The sequence below is a fragment of the Mastigoproctus giganteus genome, chromosome 13 (genome assembly GCF_048544385.1).
Source record: "Mastigoproctus giganteus isolate SK-2022 chromosome 13, ASM4854438v1, whole genome shotgun sequence".
Taxonomy (NCBI): domain Eukaryota; kingdom Metazoa; phylum Arthropoda; class Arachnida; order Uropygi; family Thelyphonidae; genus Mastigoproctus; species Mastigoproctus giganteus.
Window position 1 is genome coordinate 62,869,232 of NC_143587.1, and position 17,819 is coordinate 62,887,050.

Consider the following 17,819-nt stretch of genomic DNA (forward strand, 5'->3'; position numbering starts at 1 on the left):
AAGTGGAGCGAAGTAAAGTGAGATCCCAGCTGTGCAATATTGGGAATTGTGGAACCGTGAAAGCATACGTGTATTTTAGTATTTCAAAGAACGTAAGTATGCATTGTGAAACTCATATTGCAATTTATTTAGATCTTAACATGTACGGGTCAGAATCATAGTCATATGACCTTAACAGATCAATTTATATTTTTATTTATTTACTTTTTATTCAAGTTTTTCGATATCACTAAACCCATTTCAGTATTACATTTATATCAGATTTATATAGTATTACACTAAACCCACTTCAGACTCATCATTACAATAACAAACATTACAATATGATGAGGCTTGGCAATAATTATATTCAAAATGCTAATTAAATCCCATTAATGAGGTAAAAATTCGAAAACAAAAAAGATGGAAACTTTTAAAAGTGTGTTAAATGTTAACCCAATGTTCAAAATTTAGTTTGTTCATCTGTTGACACAAAAGAAATTATGACTTTCTTTCGCTTCTATTGAACGTTCATTTAAGCTCAGGTCCTATTATGGATTTGAGGTAATGCTAACTTACACGTGTAATTTTTTATACGACTCCTCTTGTGTAGCGTAATAATTCATATACAGATTTGCTAAATTCGTAGACAAAGTACATACAGATTTTTCCCAAAATGTCATAATGTTTTTTTTTTGTCGTTGTTGTTTTTGAATAAAATACGCAAAAAATTATAATTGCATTTTTTTGTTGTACAAGGTTGGCGATCAATGTTTTTATTTTTATAAAATGATCGCAAACAGGAAACCTTTCTGAAGTGTTGAGAAAGAACAGCACAAGATGGAGCTGGTATACGCTAAAGAAGACTGCTGATTACTTTCGTAATATTATGATATACTATTTCAAATTAACCATTATGTTCAACTCGTTTAATACAACTTGACGCATTTTGAAATATTTGAGTAACTCTTGAAAAAAAACAGAGAGAGAGGGAAGGAAAAGAGACGTTATTAAAAAGGCGTATGTGCGTATTTCAGGATAAAATGCGAAGACAGAGATAAATCTTCATACAAAGTTTGAGTTAAACAGTTGAAAAGATGGAATAAGAAAGTAATGTCTTTTGCTATTTATACAGCCTGACATGAACTGAAAAACCGAGGAGATGGTTACCATTTTTGCTTGTCTAAACTACACCTAAAATAAAAACGGATATTTCGTATATGAATTTACTATATATAAAACAAAAATGTGAATAACGATTGTATAAAATGTTTAAAAATGCAATGAAGTTCCATGTAATCTTATTGTTGTTTATACACTTCCCTACCATTAATATTCGGACACCTGCATACATACAAACCTTTAGAGGCGACCAGTTCAGCTCTGTTTTTTTGGCAGTCTCTTCACACACGCACCGGACCATCCAATTCATCCCAGAGGCTCTCTATAGAGCCTCTGGGATGAATTTCTAGGATTGAGATCAAGGCTCTGGGCTGACCAGTCTAACTTTTCGACACTCATGTCCTCAAACCAGTCCGTTACAACGCGAGCATTAAGACATGGGGCGTTGTCCAGTTGGTACATGTATGGGCTTTCCCCGACGTACTTCCACAACATAATTAGCGCATAATTGTCCTGGACGTCTAGGTAAACCTCAGCATTTATAATTTGTCCAGAGCAACTAATAGTCCCAGGTCAAACCATGAAAAACAGCCCCAGACCATCACGCTACCTCAGGCAAACTTCATTATTGGGACGATACAATCCATTAGGTAGCTTGCTCCGAGCATCTACCATAGTCAAGACACGACTGTCAGATTGGCAGACCAAGTATCGTGGCTCGTCACTCCAAAGCAGCTTTTCATTGGTTTACGGTCAAAGAACGGCTGGCCTTACGCTAAGCTAGACGGCGTCTGACATTAGTCCGGATGATTAGTGACTTGTGGACGGCTGCACGACCGTGGTAACCCATTTTATGCAGCATCGTGCGCACTATGCTGGTGTTGAGCTCTCTTGTCATGTTCCGTCAGCTTCGAAGGTTTGCCTGGACGTTTCGTGATGGTTTCAGCACTAGTTCGCTTCCATTTGCAGTTCACATACTAATCGTAAACCTGGGGATCTTCAGTGCCATTGAAATGTCACGTACAGACCGATTACCTATGTAGCGCCCTATTATCATTCCAGTGCGTAATGATGTGCTAGCAGAGTTGACTTGATTCTGAGGAATGGCAGGAGGACTCTCACCAGCAAACAACCAAAAATGCTGACGAAACAATTCCTGTTATCTTCTTCACTATGAAAGTTATTTTTCGCTCATGTACAAAGAAAGCAGCCATCTGCTGTTGAGTGTGTTTGCAAGATGATTATGAAAGTTTGGGCAACAAATGTTAATCCAAGGTCGGTGTAAGAGGCGTGTGGTATTTTTTCCCTCGAAGCAGGAAGTTAAACAACTAAGCAGCCTTAGTATAGAAAAACCAGAAAGACAGATTTGGACGGATTGATATTCAGTTAAATGAAGAGAGGTGGGTCGATAATTCATAGCGAAGTGAATTAGCAACCATCTGCTATACGACCCATCGAACCTGATCGACCAATATACTTGATCTGTATTATATCTTCATACTCAGAAACTCTCAATACAGATTCATCATCAGATTATAAATAAAAGGTTGAGCTAAATGATTTGGCGAGAGATGTGGGTCTTCTAAAATCTTCTGCAAGGATCCTGGCATCAATAATCTAAGATAAAAACCTACTCGCCCAAGGAACATTCATTTTATTGGCACAGAAATCATGAGGAGTATGGAATATTTATTCCATCTCATCCTCCTCTGATTAAGCTTCACTTGTCTATTGCAGCAATATTTCCGGATTAATGGTGCCGCAGAACTTCCAGTGTATCAACAGATGAATGGAAGCCGATCATCGATTCTTTCAAAATTAACATGAAAAACGTTTTCCTTTGATATGGAGACCTATATGGTCTCCATATTAAAAACACATATGAAACAATTAAAAAAAACATAATTAAGAAGAACTTAATTATCCTAAAAGCTAATACCTCAGAATATCATAGAACAAATTTCTGAATTCAATTAATTGACCTAAATCTGAAAGCATCAGAACATTGAAGAATTATTATGCAATTAAGATTTATATACAAAGTTTTAAATACCATCGTTCTAAATGACGAATTGTTTCCTTTTATTTATTTTAAAGTTGTGCATAAAATTTTAAGACCTCATAAACTCTTTTATTTGAGTTTTGAACTGACTATGCACATTCCTGTCTGCATTTGGTTAAATTTGTTGAATATTAATAATATTGACCTTTTAAAATCTGTAGAATTACTGTTCAATATAAATAGTATTAAATATTTATTGCCTTTTTACAATTATTAATTAAACTTAATGTCTTCTGTGTTCAGTTGTGTACTATGCCGCATGCTTCGTGTGTAGCATTACCCTGTTATGTATAAAATTTAATAAAAACAAATATGAAATACATTAGCTACCTTTATGGCCACTGTAATTGGTAGCCATACTGCTTCATCCATATGATTTTTAATCAGGACTTAAGAAAAGATAAAATTACTTCGTAGATTGATTCACTTATTCTCTTGATTTCTGGGTTTTTGAAGAGACATCATTATTTCAATCTATTTCTTCTCTCAAATCCCTTTTTTTTATGCTGTTTTTAGCTAACAGCATCTAAGCCATTAATCTTGTGTTGGTCTTTAACTTCGTAGTACTTTCCAAAGTCTATATACTCTTCTAACATACTGAATTGCCTTGTTGTTCAGTATTTGTCCACAGTTCCGATAATAACATTTAAACCCAATAGTTGCTACCTCTGTAAATACGTAATGTTGTCAGAAGTCTGCTGGTTAAAGAGCTGAAGGAGGGTTGACGATTATTGGAAAACCAGTGAGCTTTATTGATTAATTGAGTCAATTTGTAAAATATCAGAAAATCATTTGTACCAGATGGTCTCAGCCATGAAACAGAATTGTAGAAAATAATATGATCGTAAAACACTTGTCTATCCTCCTACCACACTTAATTATATGAATTCAATTTCTTCGAACTTCGCAAATCTTTTGTAAGTCAATAATGTACGCAATGTTTATCCACCATCATAGGACAGACATTTTTGTTTCGAATGTTAACCGAATGCTGATAAATCGTGATCTTAATAAATAAACCTGATCATTACCTGATCTACACTGCTCACAAAATTAACAGAACACGTAGAAAACGTGGTGTAACTAGTGCGGCTTGCAATGAAAGGAGACAAAATTGGGTACAGTTCTTTTCTCTGGTGTTTTAGCCCACAAATAGATTCTAAACGATATTTCTTCTGGAGACAATGCGGAATGCGGTACCATCCCTCCAACATCAGAGAAAGGGACACTTGCGGTGGAAGCGGTGTTCTCGTCTGGGGCGGAATAAAGATCAACGGCAGCACCCTTCTTCATGTTTATGATAGGAGTACTCTCACTGCGCAGAGCTACCGAGAACAGATCGTCGAAACCTATACGCGACTTTTTAGGGGTGCGGTTGGCTCAGATTTTCTTTTCATGCACGACAACGCCCCTGCATATAGAGCTCAAGTGGTGGAGGAATATCTTAAAAGTGAAGATACCCAACGACTACCGTGGCCAGCACGATCAGCAGCCTTAAATCCGATCGAACATATGGGACGCCCTTGGGCGTAAAATTTCACTCCGACAGCTAACTCATCGTTCACTTGGTGAGCTAAGGTGGCGCTGGTGTAAGAATGGGTTTTTGTTGTCACAGAATCTTATAGACGCTCTTATATCGATCATGGTTCACTGCTGTCAGGCCTGTTTAGCCGTTCGTTGGAGGAGATCATACGCCATACTGCCATGTGGGCATCTTGTATCGACTTCAGTAATGTGACCTTTTTGTTAATTCTTATACAACCCTATAAATGCCCCTTAGTTTCTCGTCCGAAGTTTCTCGCTGTCTCCTCATTTCATCGTTATTCTATGGTACACCATCACACCAAATTTTGTCCCGCATCATCAAAAGCTGCACGAATTACAACACGTTTTCTATATGTTCTGTTAATTTTGTCGGGCAGTGTATTTATCTGGAAATATTCCAATATATTTCAGAAACCGTTATACATAACTAATGTTTCTTCAATTTGGCAGTCCCTAATTCTACAAGAAGCAAAACAAACGTAGGGTGGGAGCAGGGAAGAGGCTCGTGGTACTTAGGAGCAAAGCAGATAAATTAGACATCCTCATTAACTTTATCTCTTACCAGAACTTCATCCCATTGAGCATCTGAGAGATGACCTGCAAGTAACATTCCCTTCTTGCATTCTTCCCATCAGGGAACTAATTGAGTAGGAAGATACGGCATTCCTGAGCTGTTATCCTGCGGATATCTTCTCATATGATGCGGAGTTTATAACCGGCATAATGTACACTATATTTAGAATTCGAAAGGGACCAAACCAATTATTGAGATACGGTTAGAAATAATTCAACTAGTACGTGTTTATTAGAGTAGCACAGTAATGGAGAGAGAGAAACGTGCACTGATCTTTGAGCTGCACTTATGGGCAGCACCATCACTGAATACAGCAGCCATTTTCTCACCAAGCGAAAATTGTAAAATAAATAAATAAGCTAAGTTGAAATACAGACACCTATCTCTGGATATTTACAGGAGAACACTAAGATATGCCTGAGTTAATGTGATTTACAAACTGTCCAGTGAAGCGCACATCCGAGAAGCAGTATTATGCGGATTCCTGAACCAAACTGCTTGAAAATATGATTACTTTTGATTTCAATATTTTAAAAGATTCCATAGTCGGATTCACACCTTCTCTTCCCTCCAAATAACATACATAAACAAACCATAACCCTCTATACCTCATGTGAAAACATCCCATAGAATAGTATTGCTTTAGCAACCTTCATACTTGCGATTTCCATTATTTTAAAACTTTTTTAATCTACGCAATTTTTAATTTATTCGTGATTTTCTACAAGGGTGTTCAAAAGTAGTGGCAATACTGCCTTATATATATATACACTCTTGAGTATACGAAAGTGTATATCCAATCTGTGACAATCCTCTGCAAGGATTGCCTCTGTTTCTAAAAAAAAAAAAAAAACGGGTATATAAATGTTGTACTTTTTAAAGATGAATTTTTAATTTACAAAAGTTATTGCACTTTACTTTTTTTTATTCCTTCAAATGTTCTTATTTCAAAAGTTAAAAATTCTCTCTCCTCTAATTTAAGTTCCCAGCGCTATTATCCTGTAATAGCGCTGGAGAACTTAAGTAATAGTGTCGTGAAGGAGTTCAGTATAATCTGAGTAGCTCAGTTTCAGCCACAGTTGTATTTTGCTACACGAATTAAGTTTCTACTAAACATAGTTCTCCAATTTTTATACCATTTGTTGTTCTATACGCATTTTATATCTGTATGTATCTGTAATTTAAAAACTCTTGATTTAATTAGGAACCTTCCCATTGAAAAGATAGTCCGCCCAAGAATAACAAATTATTTTTCTTCGTGGAAATTTTCTAACCTATCCCAGATCGAATTGGAAACAGTTGTTAATTCGACCTCAAATGGAGATATTAACAAAAGTGCTATCAGTGGAGCTGATGATGCTTTAATTAGCGTTGGTTGCCAACATATGGTTGAAATAAAAGTCAGAACGAAGAGAAAAACACAAGTGGTTAACTGCTAATGATGGATATCTACGTAGGGTGAATGATCTTCTGCGGACATTTTAGGGCTTTATTAAACTCAAGACTTGCGTTCACGTTTATGTCTTGAGAGCGTCCGTTTAATTATAAACGGTTTTGGTGATTTTTTTTTCTGTGGAGGCGGAAAAATATTCCTCAATGTCTCGCTCTATCGACAAATGTAATTAAGAAGGCATCATATAGCATTAGCAAGTGAAAAAAGGGTTTTAGTGCTATGAATCTCATCATAACTGAACTGCAATAGGCATGACACAACACTTCTAAGAGCAAACAATGAACTTTGGTATTTGTTTTACATGGGCAGATTTTTCTTATATGGTATTTTTCTTTCGTTCATGTTGTCATTTAGAACTATTCATATTTTTCCACTGCTAAACGAAAAACTTTTTAAAGGATTTTTACATAGTTACGCTGCACGTTTGAATGCATCTCAGCTTGACGTATTCTTAGATGTCAAATCTACATTTTACAGATTATCAGTCAATGCCGTTCTGTACATACTTGAATTTCATCCCAGTGTTCACTGGAATCTACTAATTATTTTTATCCAAATTATTATGAGAACCAAAAACTTGCGTTTTTGGTTCTCATAATAATTTTTACCATTTTGAGGTCACAAGAGCTATTCTGTAGGGGAGCGTTTTTTCGAAAACGCTTCTTTTTTTTTTTTTTTTTTTTTTTTGCTGCTGCGTTGGACCCTTTCTTGACGACAAATCAAGATTTCTTGATTTATGCAGATAGCACTAAATTACTCATCCACTCTGATGACAGTAACTGATGCCAAATTAAATCAAAGCTTCAAAGCACTGATAAAGCATTTGCACAACTAACTTGATATTATACGTCTATCCATTAGCAAGGACAAATGTGCTCAAATGGCCCAAAAAAAAGCTTAGACACGATGGTCAAAATTTTCTTTTTGGATCGCCAGTTATAAACGTTGACAAAAACATACCGGTCTTGGTCTTATTTGGAGACAAATTAACTTCGTGCATCACGTCAATCATCTTAGTGCCAAATACTTCTCTTTAATATGGAACGTGAAGCAAGAACTCGTCATAATTTCAGATGAGAATTCCTTGTGAATTATGTTAGATGCATTAACGCAGTGGTTTCTTATGCATAGGTTATCTGATACAGAGGTTCCCAAACTTTCTCGATTCACGGCGCCCTTAGTGTCCCAGTAATTTTTTCACGGCATCCCTAAGCCAAAATAAATACCTAACACAGTGGTTTTCGATCTTTTAATATATACCTATATAAAAATTTTATTCTTTATATAGAGGTACTAAATAAAGATCAATTATAGATCACCACAAAATTAAAAAGATACAGTACAATGAGTACAATACAAGATACAGTACAAAAGATACCGTACACCTTTTTCATAATGAAATAAATGTATACATTTCAAATAATAATAATAATAATAATAATAATAATAATAATAACTTTAAGTAACTTAAACCCAAATTACACGGCATCTCTTCTTTCGTGCCAATAACGTGTCTTCAGATGCGAATTCCTTCTCATAAAGTGGATTAACCGGAAAGCTAATAACCTCCCTTTACAATATCTAGATCTGCTCTTTATACTACTTTACGAGAAGAGTCTTGGAACCTCATGATTATATCTATGAACATCCAGATACCTCATCAACATTAACAGAAAATGAAGTAGAAAAGAAACTTAGGAGCGAGTTTTTCCTTAAAAGGTCGATTCGAATTGTTCCTTTAACCAAAATCATGTTGACGAATTTAGCAGTGTCATATGTCATTTTGCCAGTGCTGGAAAGTGTGCATAATTGGGGGGCTCTTATTGTCCCAAAAATAAAATTTAACTTGAAAAGTCGTAATATGATTTAAAATCGTATTATAAGCTGGTCTTTCGGTAGATGTGTATTAAACACATTTAGAGGCATAGTTATCCAACTAAGAAGACAAATTCACACATCTATTCATTGTTTTGAAACTGAATCAATGAGTTTCATTTCAGTTTCCCTCGTGGATAGCACAGTAATTGTAACAACTGATCTCCCGTATCAGGTAGAAAGAGCATGTTTCGAATTCCATCACTGACGAGAGGAACTCTTTTGGGGTTTTTCCACTATGTGACAGAGTTAGCCGGCCTCAGACGAGGGTTGCATGACCTTTTATCCCGGAAACTCGAGTTTTTCGCCAAGTAAACAGCAAACTGGTCGAAGAACACACTCAAATACAGACGCAGTATGATAACGCCTCGTGGCCTTAGTTTCTTTGATGCTTAACGCACATTGAATGTATCCTGTTTTCAATTTCATAAAAAGTCTGAATTTCGGGTTCAGATCGAACACCCTCTTAACTACCAGACTGGCTAAGAGGGTTAGAGATTTTGTTTATCATAAAGATAAACAAAATCTCCAAATTCTGTGTTCGTGAAAATCATTGTTCTTGAAACTGTCTAGTGCAAATGAAATTGACCGCTCTGATCATGACAGACATGATAGACTTTCGATCTTCGGCGACTTAATATATAGGTTCTCGGGGTGAAAGATAGCAATATCTCATCAGTGAGTATTTACAACTGTTGTTCATCTTCGATTAACTTCATTAAATATTCTTGCATTCTTACCATATCAGGAGCTCCATCGGTAATCACACCAGATATGCGGTTAAGATTCAAACTTCAATCTAATGTAGTCTTCGCACCTTCCTAGAAATAATTGGATTTGCTTATCTCCTTCAGTAGCTAGAAGAAATAGCTGCTCCAGTCGGACTAGGGCAGCTATTTTTCTGGTTTTTTTTTTTTGTTTTTTTTTATATTCATTGATCAAAAACACTGTTTGGTAGATTCGTCATCAGAAAAGGGTTTTGATTTTAGCGATGATTTCAGCTACTTCATAGCTAGCTTTTACAAAAGCTTCTGATTGGGTGGCTATAGTTTTGTAGAACGACTGTTGACCCAAAAGCTTACCTTTAAATGCAGAAAGTTTGAGTCCACTACGGTATAACCAGTTGATCTGGTCCAGATCATCGAAGTCCAAGAAACAGTATTTGGAAATTTTAAATAGCACTTTGTGGTATATGCAATAATGGCCTCCTTAGTACTTAGGCTGTACAAAGTCGATCGTCCAAATTGTCCCATTCTGATAACAATACAACAGCAACATAACCTCATGAGAGAAGGACGGATACGGGTCAGATCATTGATGTACACATTAAATAAAAGAGAACCCAAAGAGGGCCTCTTTTAAAAAGTAAGCTGTTTAAACCAAAGCCCTAGGAAGTTTATGATCAAAATTGAACCATATACATTGACTCAGTTAGGCTCTCCATGATCCCTTGTGTACTTGCTGTATAACAAGTATTGAAAAATATGCCATTTTACATTTTTAATCCAGGAAGGTTTGCTAAAGCAACCGAATCCCAGTCTGAGAAAATGAAAAACTACTATAATCTACTCCTTTCATTCATTCTCCTTTTTTTGTTTCCCTATGGGAACATTTTCGTATCCCGTAAAAACTATACTGAATATCGACCCAGAAATTTAAAGAAGACAATCCAGAAAAAAGGATCCATGAAGGATTGCACAGAAACATCTAAAATCCAGAAGACGTTATATAAAATAAGGTGTATGTCATTCTAAGAAACCAGTGGCCCCCTACATTTAAAATTAAAAATAAAAATGGAAAATAGATTATGAGATACACCGCATTAATTTCATTACTAAATTGTATAGAAATATGGAAGCCCCACAATTAGAAGCATAAATATTCTACCTACCAAATCTAACCAAGGGAATATAATCCACTCCCCTGAATAAAATTTGCGAACATTGTACTGTAGATACAGAAAATAATGGAACCAATTTTGTAGTGTCCGTTGTTTACTTCAGTATTACCATTTTGTTTATTTTTATATTCATTTTGTATTATTATTATTATATCATCACCATTAAAACGATGTCTATAAAACTTCAGATTTTTCTATAAATATAGTTTTTCTAACATTTGCCCGGTATGTCCTGTTTAAATTCAGTAAAATTAAAATTGAACGTAGATATATTGATGAGGATCGTATTATGCAGAATACCAATACATTTAATGATCTTTAGTATAGATTTCTAAGTTTATTGAGAATTAATTATAAGTATTTCGTTTTTGACTTCGTTTGTTGTTGGAATAAATGTAGTCTGTTGATGCTACCAGGAAGGAAAGGGCGTGAGGAGATTAGAATTTAACTCCCTCCGTTACTTCAATTAAAAGGGAAAGTTTCCGAACTTTTTTTTCAACTCTGAACTAAGTTAACAGGTCTGTATAGATGGCAGTACTTTTTTTCTCCTGAAAAGAAAAATTCGCCTAGCTTGAAACACGCGTCATTCAAACAGGGTTAGGCAAGAAATATTCAGTGTTCTGTAAAGAGGATTACAGTAACTTGCAATAGCCTACACGTTTTTTTAAACAGCTACTTAAAAATTGAGAAAAAAGTTAGGACAAAAACTTTATCTCGGTAAATTGTTGAACCTTTTCAAAACTAGAAGTAATCCTTCAGCTAAGTATGGAATTTTTTTCGCTCAATAAAGTGAAACTGAGAGAGAGAGAAAGATATGAAAACGGAAAAATAATTATCATATTCCGAGATAACGCAAAAACAGTCCTGAAATTTTTAACAAAATTTAGAAACCATTAAGTTAGAAGTTGAAATAAAAGTTAGTCTCCAGAGGCTTAAATAACACTGAAGCCGTCATGTAATGATTGAAGTGATGGCATTTTAATGGAAATCTCAAATTCCAAACTTTAATAATGGCTAGCTTTCTTTTAAATTGCCCTTTAACCTGTCACTAAAATAAAAATTCAGTTACATCAGATGATTCTGGAAGAGACGACTACTTTGACTTCAAGCTAAATTATTCATTTTTTCCCCTTCTTCTAATGCAATAGAGAAATCGGTTTTTATTCTTAACTTTATAAGTATGGGAAAAGGAAGGGGTCAACTGGAGAAGCTAACGGCGAAGTTTCGTCATAGATGACGTCAAACGGTGGTTGTCACAGCAACAAACACAAACGGTGGTTGTCAGAGCAACGGACACGCACAGATACCTTCTGTAATTTTGTATCTGGAAAAGAGCAGTCGGAACGGGTTCTGCACCTGAGTGCCCGATATTCACCTTGCAGACCTAAATAAAAGATGATATGGCGCTTGATTTGGCTGCTTTCTTTTTTCGACAAAGATGGCGTCTCTGCGAGAAGAGAAGTCGAGAACAGGGCGAGTTGGCCATTTGGGTGATCGGACGATCTCCCGAAGGGCCTATGCCAACTGAAACGAAAGATATGCATTTCATATCAATGTTTACAAAGGACATGGTAAGAAATGATATTCATAAAATGTTATGAGTATCTCCGTATGTAATTGAGTATGTCTGCGTTCCTGTTAAGCTGTAAGAGGGCGATGAAAGTGGATGAAAGTTTCTGCATCGACATTGTTTACAAATACAGCGTAATCTTAATGAAACTGGGATTGAGACGCTGAGTTCTTTATTGCTTATTATCAATGAGTTATTAATCTTCGACGTTCGAACAACAATACACAATTCCATGGTCTTCTAGCAAATTCCTCCTTACAATAAATTATTGTCATCAAAGTTGTTGTAGTGCACTAAGAACTTTTATTGTCCGGAGGTGAAATCATTAGCCAGTCCATCAACCCAAATCGTTACCCAGTCCAAAAACAAATTGAGTGTTTCACGTGTTTCTTAATCAGTTATAATGTTTTTTATTTTGTTTGGCACAAGACTCGACCTTCGCAACTAGTTGCCTCGGTTTGCACTACTCGTAATAAACTAGATAAAAAATTAAATATATGCAGTCTTTTACTTACGTCGTTTCGACTTAAAGATAAACGCTGTTAGCAAATTGCCACCCATGTTATTAATTATTTCAGTCTGATCTTTTTTAAATCATATTTCAATAAACATTATAAATACGACACCAATACGATCAAAATAAGAGAAAAAAAAAACTTTTTACGAAGCATTATCATAACGTTTCCGGTTGTATTTTTTAAAAAATTCTGTCACGGGATATTTCGTGATACTCTTCCAGAAGCAGGCCCTCTTGAGAGTTAATACAGCTAGTCCAGTAATTCTTGAATAGCTGTATTAACTTTATTAACTGTAAAATTTATTACATGTAAAAAGCTGTATTAACTGCAAAATTTATTACAGCTAGTCCAGTAATTCTTGTAATCATTGGACTGTAATCTTGAATTACTGGACTAGCTGCAATAAATTTTTGAAGCATTTCTGCGGCCGCTGTTTTTTTTTAATTTAATTTTATTTTTTTATTTCAAGGACAAGACTAAATCATGGGCAGAACCACAGTTATGTTGCGCTTGGCGAAATACTGGATATATTGCTTCATTCCTTTTGTAAGGCTACAGCTAGATCTTTACTTCAATTAAGACGTTTTGTTCCGATTCTCTTTTGTGTCTCCAAAACATCCCCAAGGCGTTCAGTTGGATTCAGCCTTATGAAGGAATCTAGGTCCTTTTCCCGTCCCATTATTTTCTAACTATTTGCCATTTAGTGTATATACCTCTTGTGTTTTTAACTGGCACTGCCATCTACATGTCATATGACTTCTGGAACTATTACTTCCAAGGGATCAGGTGCCGATGCTATTGGAGGATGATGTAATTTTTAGCAGAATTAAAGTAAATGAAGTCGTTCCCTTCATTATACAATAACCTGCAGATCAGAATTCATGGAACTAATGGTGGGTATTTGATCAGTTGTGGCTGTTTATGCAGAGAAGAGTTTGTCAAATTGGAAAGTGGAGTACTGTAATCGGCAAAATTAGAAGATGATTTCCAGAAAATGGAAGGTGTTTGATATACAATAAGAAATGAATAAAAGGAGAGAATCTTGAGGTGCTGTAGTAGTGGTAGGGATGTTTGAAGACAGAAAGTCATCTATGATCACATCTCACGAATGCAGAGAGCTAAAAACCCATCCAATTTGAGAAAGTAGAAGACAGGCCTTAAGATGAGAACCTGTTTAGAATGTATCGAATAGCTTGCTGGAAACTGACTCCTTCGGAGTCCTTACAATGATCACAAAAACATAGCCATTTAACTCAGCCGCAAAAGTCGAAAGTCTCTGCTGCTCCTACATGCTCCTTAGTTAATATACACTATCTCTTAAAAATCCTCACGGTTAGCAGAGTGGATATAATCACCGCATGTAAAATAGCCAGGTTCGAATCCTGTCAATGATGCGAGGAATTTTTATGTTGCTTTTTTTTTTTTACAACCTGGCTAAGTTTGTAGCTCTCAGGCAAGGGTTGCATGCTGTCTTCTCCCGGAAACTTGGGTTTTTTTTTCGTTCAATAATCAGGCGAATCGACCGCAGAATACACATAGTTTTCAGACGTAGTATACTGTTTCATCATAGTCTGTGCTGCTTTTAAATACGCCCTCTTAAATAATGATTATTGAAGGTATGCGAAGCTAATACAGAAAGAACGTAATGCGAAGAACAAACAGAACAGTTTAGCATATAGTATAGATGTTCTGAAGTTATCAGACTGCAGTATAACCAGGGTTCTCGCGAATAACGTAAAGTATAGTGTCCCTACTTTCTCATACATTGCGAAAATGACCTGCACTTGATTTTCCATATTGGTTCAAGTTAAAGAATAGACCCCTTTGTAATAGGAGGGAATTTGGGGCTATTTTTACATTACTGAATTACTTTTGTCCAATTTACGCATTCATGTTGTCGTCATGTTACATTAAAATATAAAATAATGACTAGTAAAACTATGATGTAGAGCATTCCAAAGCATTGTTCCGCAAACTAATATTATGTATTGCAACCTCTCTTTGCCTGCTTGGTAGAAGAAGTCAATCTTGACTTCGAAATTCATGTGCATTGTCTTAAGGATTAGTTGTTTAAAGCGAGTGCTGAAGAAGTTAAGGTCATAAAGTATCACCTGCTCCTTGTAAATTGCATATATTTTGGGACAAGGTATTCCATCTCGGATTTTCTGGACGAGTAAACCCTACAACTTTTCCTACTACCAGCTAATGACTTTGCCGAGTGAAAAGAGCCTTTATAGAAAGTTTCTGTAGCCTGGAATTAAAAAAGGAATCTAGGATCTCTTATACGAAGGCTAAGTTGTCTCTAAATAGAGTTATAGGGGAGGACCAGTTATTCAAATAAGTAAAGCTAGCAACGACAAGAAACCTTTTTCTGATTGAGTAATATACCGCACTTGTCATTCGATGTTTTTCCAAAGAGGATCGTGTTTATATATGCACAATGAAAGGATGGAGATTGCTAAAATTTAGTATATAGAAATATACAGAGTGGTATTCATTAAATTATTAATGTTACTCCATATGTTTCTGTATTCGTTAATTTAAAACGGAGTGACGTTCATTAAAAGAGGTTAGTCCCATTTAATGAATATCACTCCGTTTTAAAAGAAAGAGGCATCGATTTCGACTTCCTTTTTGGAAACGAGATCTCATATCGATTCGACGTATTTCATGGAGGATGAGGGAAATTTAACTTGAGCTCTTTGGAAGTAATCTTCCTTTGAAAAATGCACACACGGTCACTGTCGTTTGACCTCTTTTCCGATTATAGAAAGCATGCATTATCCTTCACCGTATTTCTATTTACAACAGTCATGCTTTTCACAAACTGAATAAAAAGAAGATTTAGAAAATGCGTTCTCAGCTTAAAGCAATCATCAAATAGCACACTTCAGAAATCTTTCTGAAATGTGCCTATTCAGTTACGGCGTTTTCTAAATCAGGTGTAATGTGTTTTGCTCGGAGAAGACAGAAAGTTAAAGTAAAATCTTCCATTTTAGTTTCCAGTTATAGATTTTTCAGGAAAGCCTATGAATACTGCATCATTACTGCACTCTATTTATTGTCCCTCTCAGAAATGCATTTTTCAAACATTTCTTCTCTTAAGTCTAATAACGTATCCTTAGGAGTTTACTAGTTAATGAGATTAACTAGTACACTATTGTGTTGGCTTTTGTAATCAAAACGTACCCTTAAGAAAGGGTACGTTTTATTTTTAAAAGCTGACACATATACGTATCTTTCCCAAAAGAAGGGTATGAGCATTACTCCAGATTAATTACAAAAGCCAATACAAACACTATTACAAGGGAAGAATCATGACTGTTAATAGTTAAACCTATATTATAAGCACGACACGCCACCAGAGATCTAAGGATCGATATCTAATGTGATTACCATTCTAGCAATGACTATATGGAAATTTTGAACATAATTCAAAAGAAAATTGAATTGCCAACTTAGGAGTCATCTTCTCAACCTAGGTTAGGTTAAGTGTGTTAAGGGCCAAAGCAACTAAGGCTATGAGGTATCAGTGTAATTGTGTGATATTTTTTTCAGTGTTTGCTGTCTGAAGAACATTCAACCCTCACTTGAGAGCGACTAACTGAGACATAATTGACGGAATTCTAACTTAGCCCTTTCCCGTCCAGTGTTGTTCTTGGAAGGTTTTAGGCGCATCAGCCACTTAGGCCATATTGTTCTGTGTGTTGTGTAGTCGATTTGCCTGTATGCTGGGCGAGAAACCTGAGTTTCCGGGAGAAAAACCATGCTATCCTCGCCTGAGCCCCCTAACTCAACCACATTGTTAAAAAAATGTGCCCCCAAAAATGCATTATGTCATCAACAGGACTCGAACTCAGGTATTTTCCACCCAGTGTGGGGAGGACAGCGATTCTACCGACTGAGCTACCCCCAAGAGCCTGCCCAATGTGGGCAGGATGGTGATTGTAACTACTGTGCTACTGCGAGAACTCTTCTGAAGCAACTACCTATTTGACAACCATGTCTTCCATGTCATCACTAAATCTTTTAAAATTATTGGATTTATTCAAGAGGAATGTTTTCCACTTTAAAGATTACAGAGCTGTCCTGTACAAAGCAATGATTCTACCAGTCATTGACTACTGTTTGGTTGTTTGGAATTTCTATAGGAAGATTCACTTAAAGAAACTGAATGCGGTCATAAGGTCTCCTTACGAAATTACGCTGTTGTACCATTGAGTGATTTACAGTCCTGCCACTGTCAATTACTCAGTGTATACCTTCGTTTCGAAGCTCTTGATGTCAGAAGAACCCAAGTTGACCTCAAGTTTCTCTATAAAATTCTCTCTGGGAATTATGATTCTCTGGAAGTCGTACAGCTGATATTAACTTCCATATCACTCCTAGACCAAACCAGACATTAATAAAATTTCCATATCTATCCATCCAACAATGATATTATGAAATAGTCCTATGAACAAACTCTCCTTAATCAAATAATATCAGTTTAGATTTTTGATAACTCGCAGAATGTACTTATTATTTTTAAATTCCTTGCATCTTTTCTTGGTGCAATAAGTGATAGTTTGATCAGACTTTCCCTTTTTTTTGTTATCTCGGTAAGTTCTTGATTTATTACTATTATATTCGTTACTATTTTGTTATAGTTCTAATTTATTTCTGTTTCACATGCAGTTATTGGGTGACCTGTAATGTATGTTTTATTTTAATAAAACAAAATAAATAAAAATAATATAAGTAAGAATACTGTTTCAACGTTGGCGTCCGCTACACCAATTTAATGTAAATATTCTTAACAATAAAAATTCTTAAATATTCTCGAATATAATGTAAATAATCTTAAAATGAGTATATCAAATTTAACAGCTTTTTCATCCTTTCCAGATGCCTCGGTACAAGCGTACTGATTTTGAGGAAGATGAAACGAGCAGTACGGCCAGCATGCAGGCCGATGCGTTGATGGCCGGAAGTGGGGGGAGTGGAATGACTCATGGAACTGCTCCAAATGTGAGATATCATCATGGAAAGAAAAGAAATTTATGGCAAAGAGCTTCGCCTTTAGAACGGTTACTGATAATCGTTGTGCTAGCTTTGATTCTAGTTGTTATCATCCTTGCTGCTCTACTGGACGTCAGGTCCGGACCAGGAACTGTGAAGGTAGTCCATGTGTCTAGTCCGACTTATTCACACCCGACAGAAAATGGTGAGTCAAACAACT

General features: G+C 35.8%; 1 protein-coding gene across 1 annotated transcript in view; it reads left to right on the plus strand.

Annotated features, from left to right (window-relative positions):
- Nep3 (M13 family metallopeptidase neprilysin 3) overlaps window positions 1–17,819 on the plus strand; it is a 353,718-nt gene that overhangs the window by 108,184 nt on the left and 227,715 nt on the right. The window contains exon 3 of the mRNA XM_090387832.1: window positions 17,486–17,804. Coding sequence (XP_090243958.1) covers window positions 17,486–17,804 — 319 coding nt within the window. The remainder of the gene's footprint in view (window positions 1–17,485; window positions 17,805–17,819) is intronic.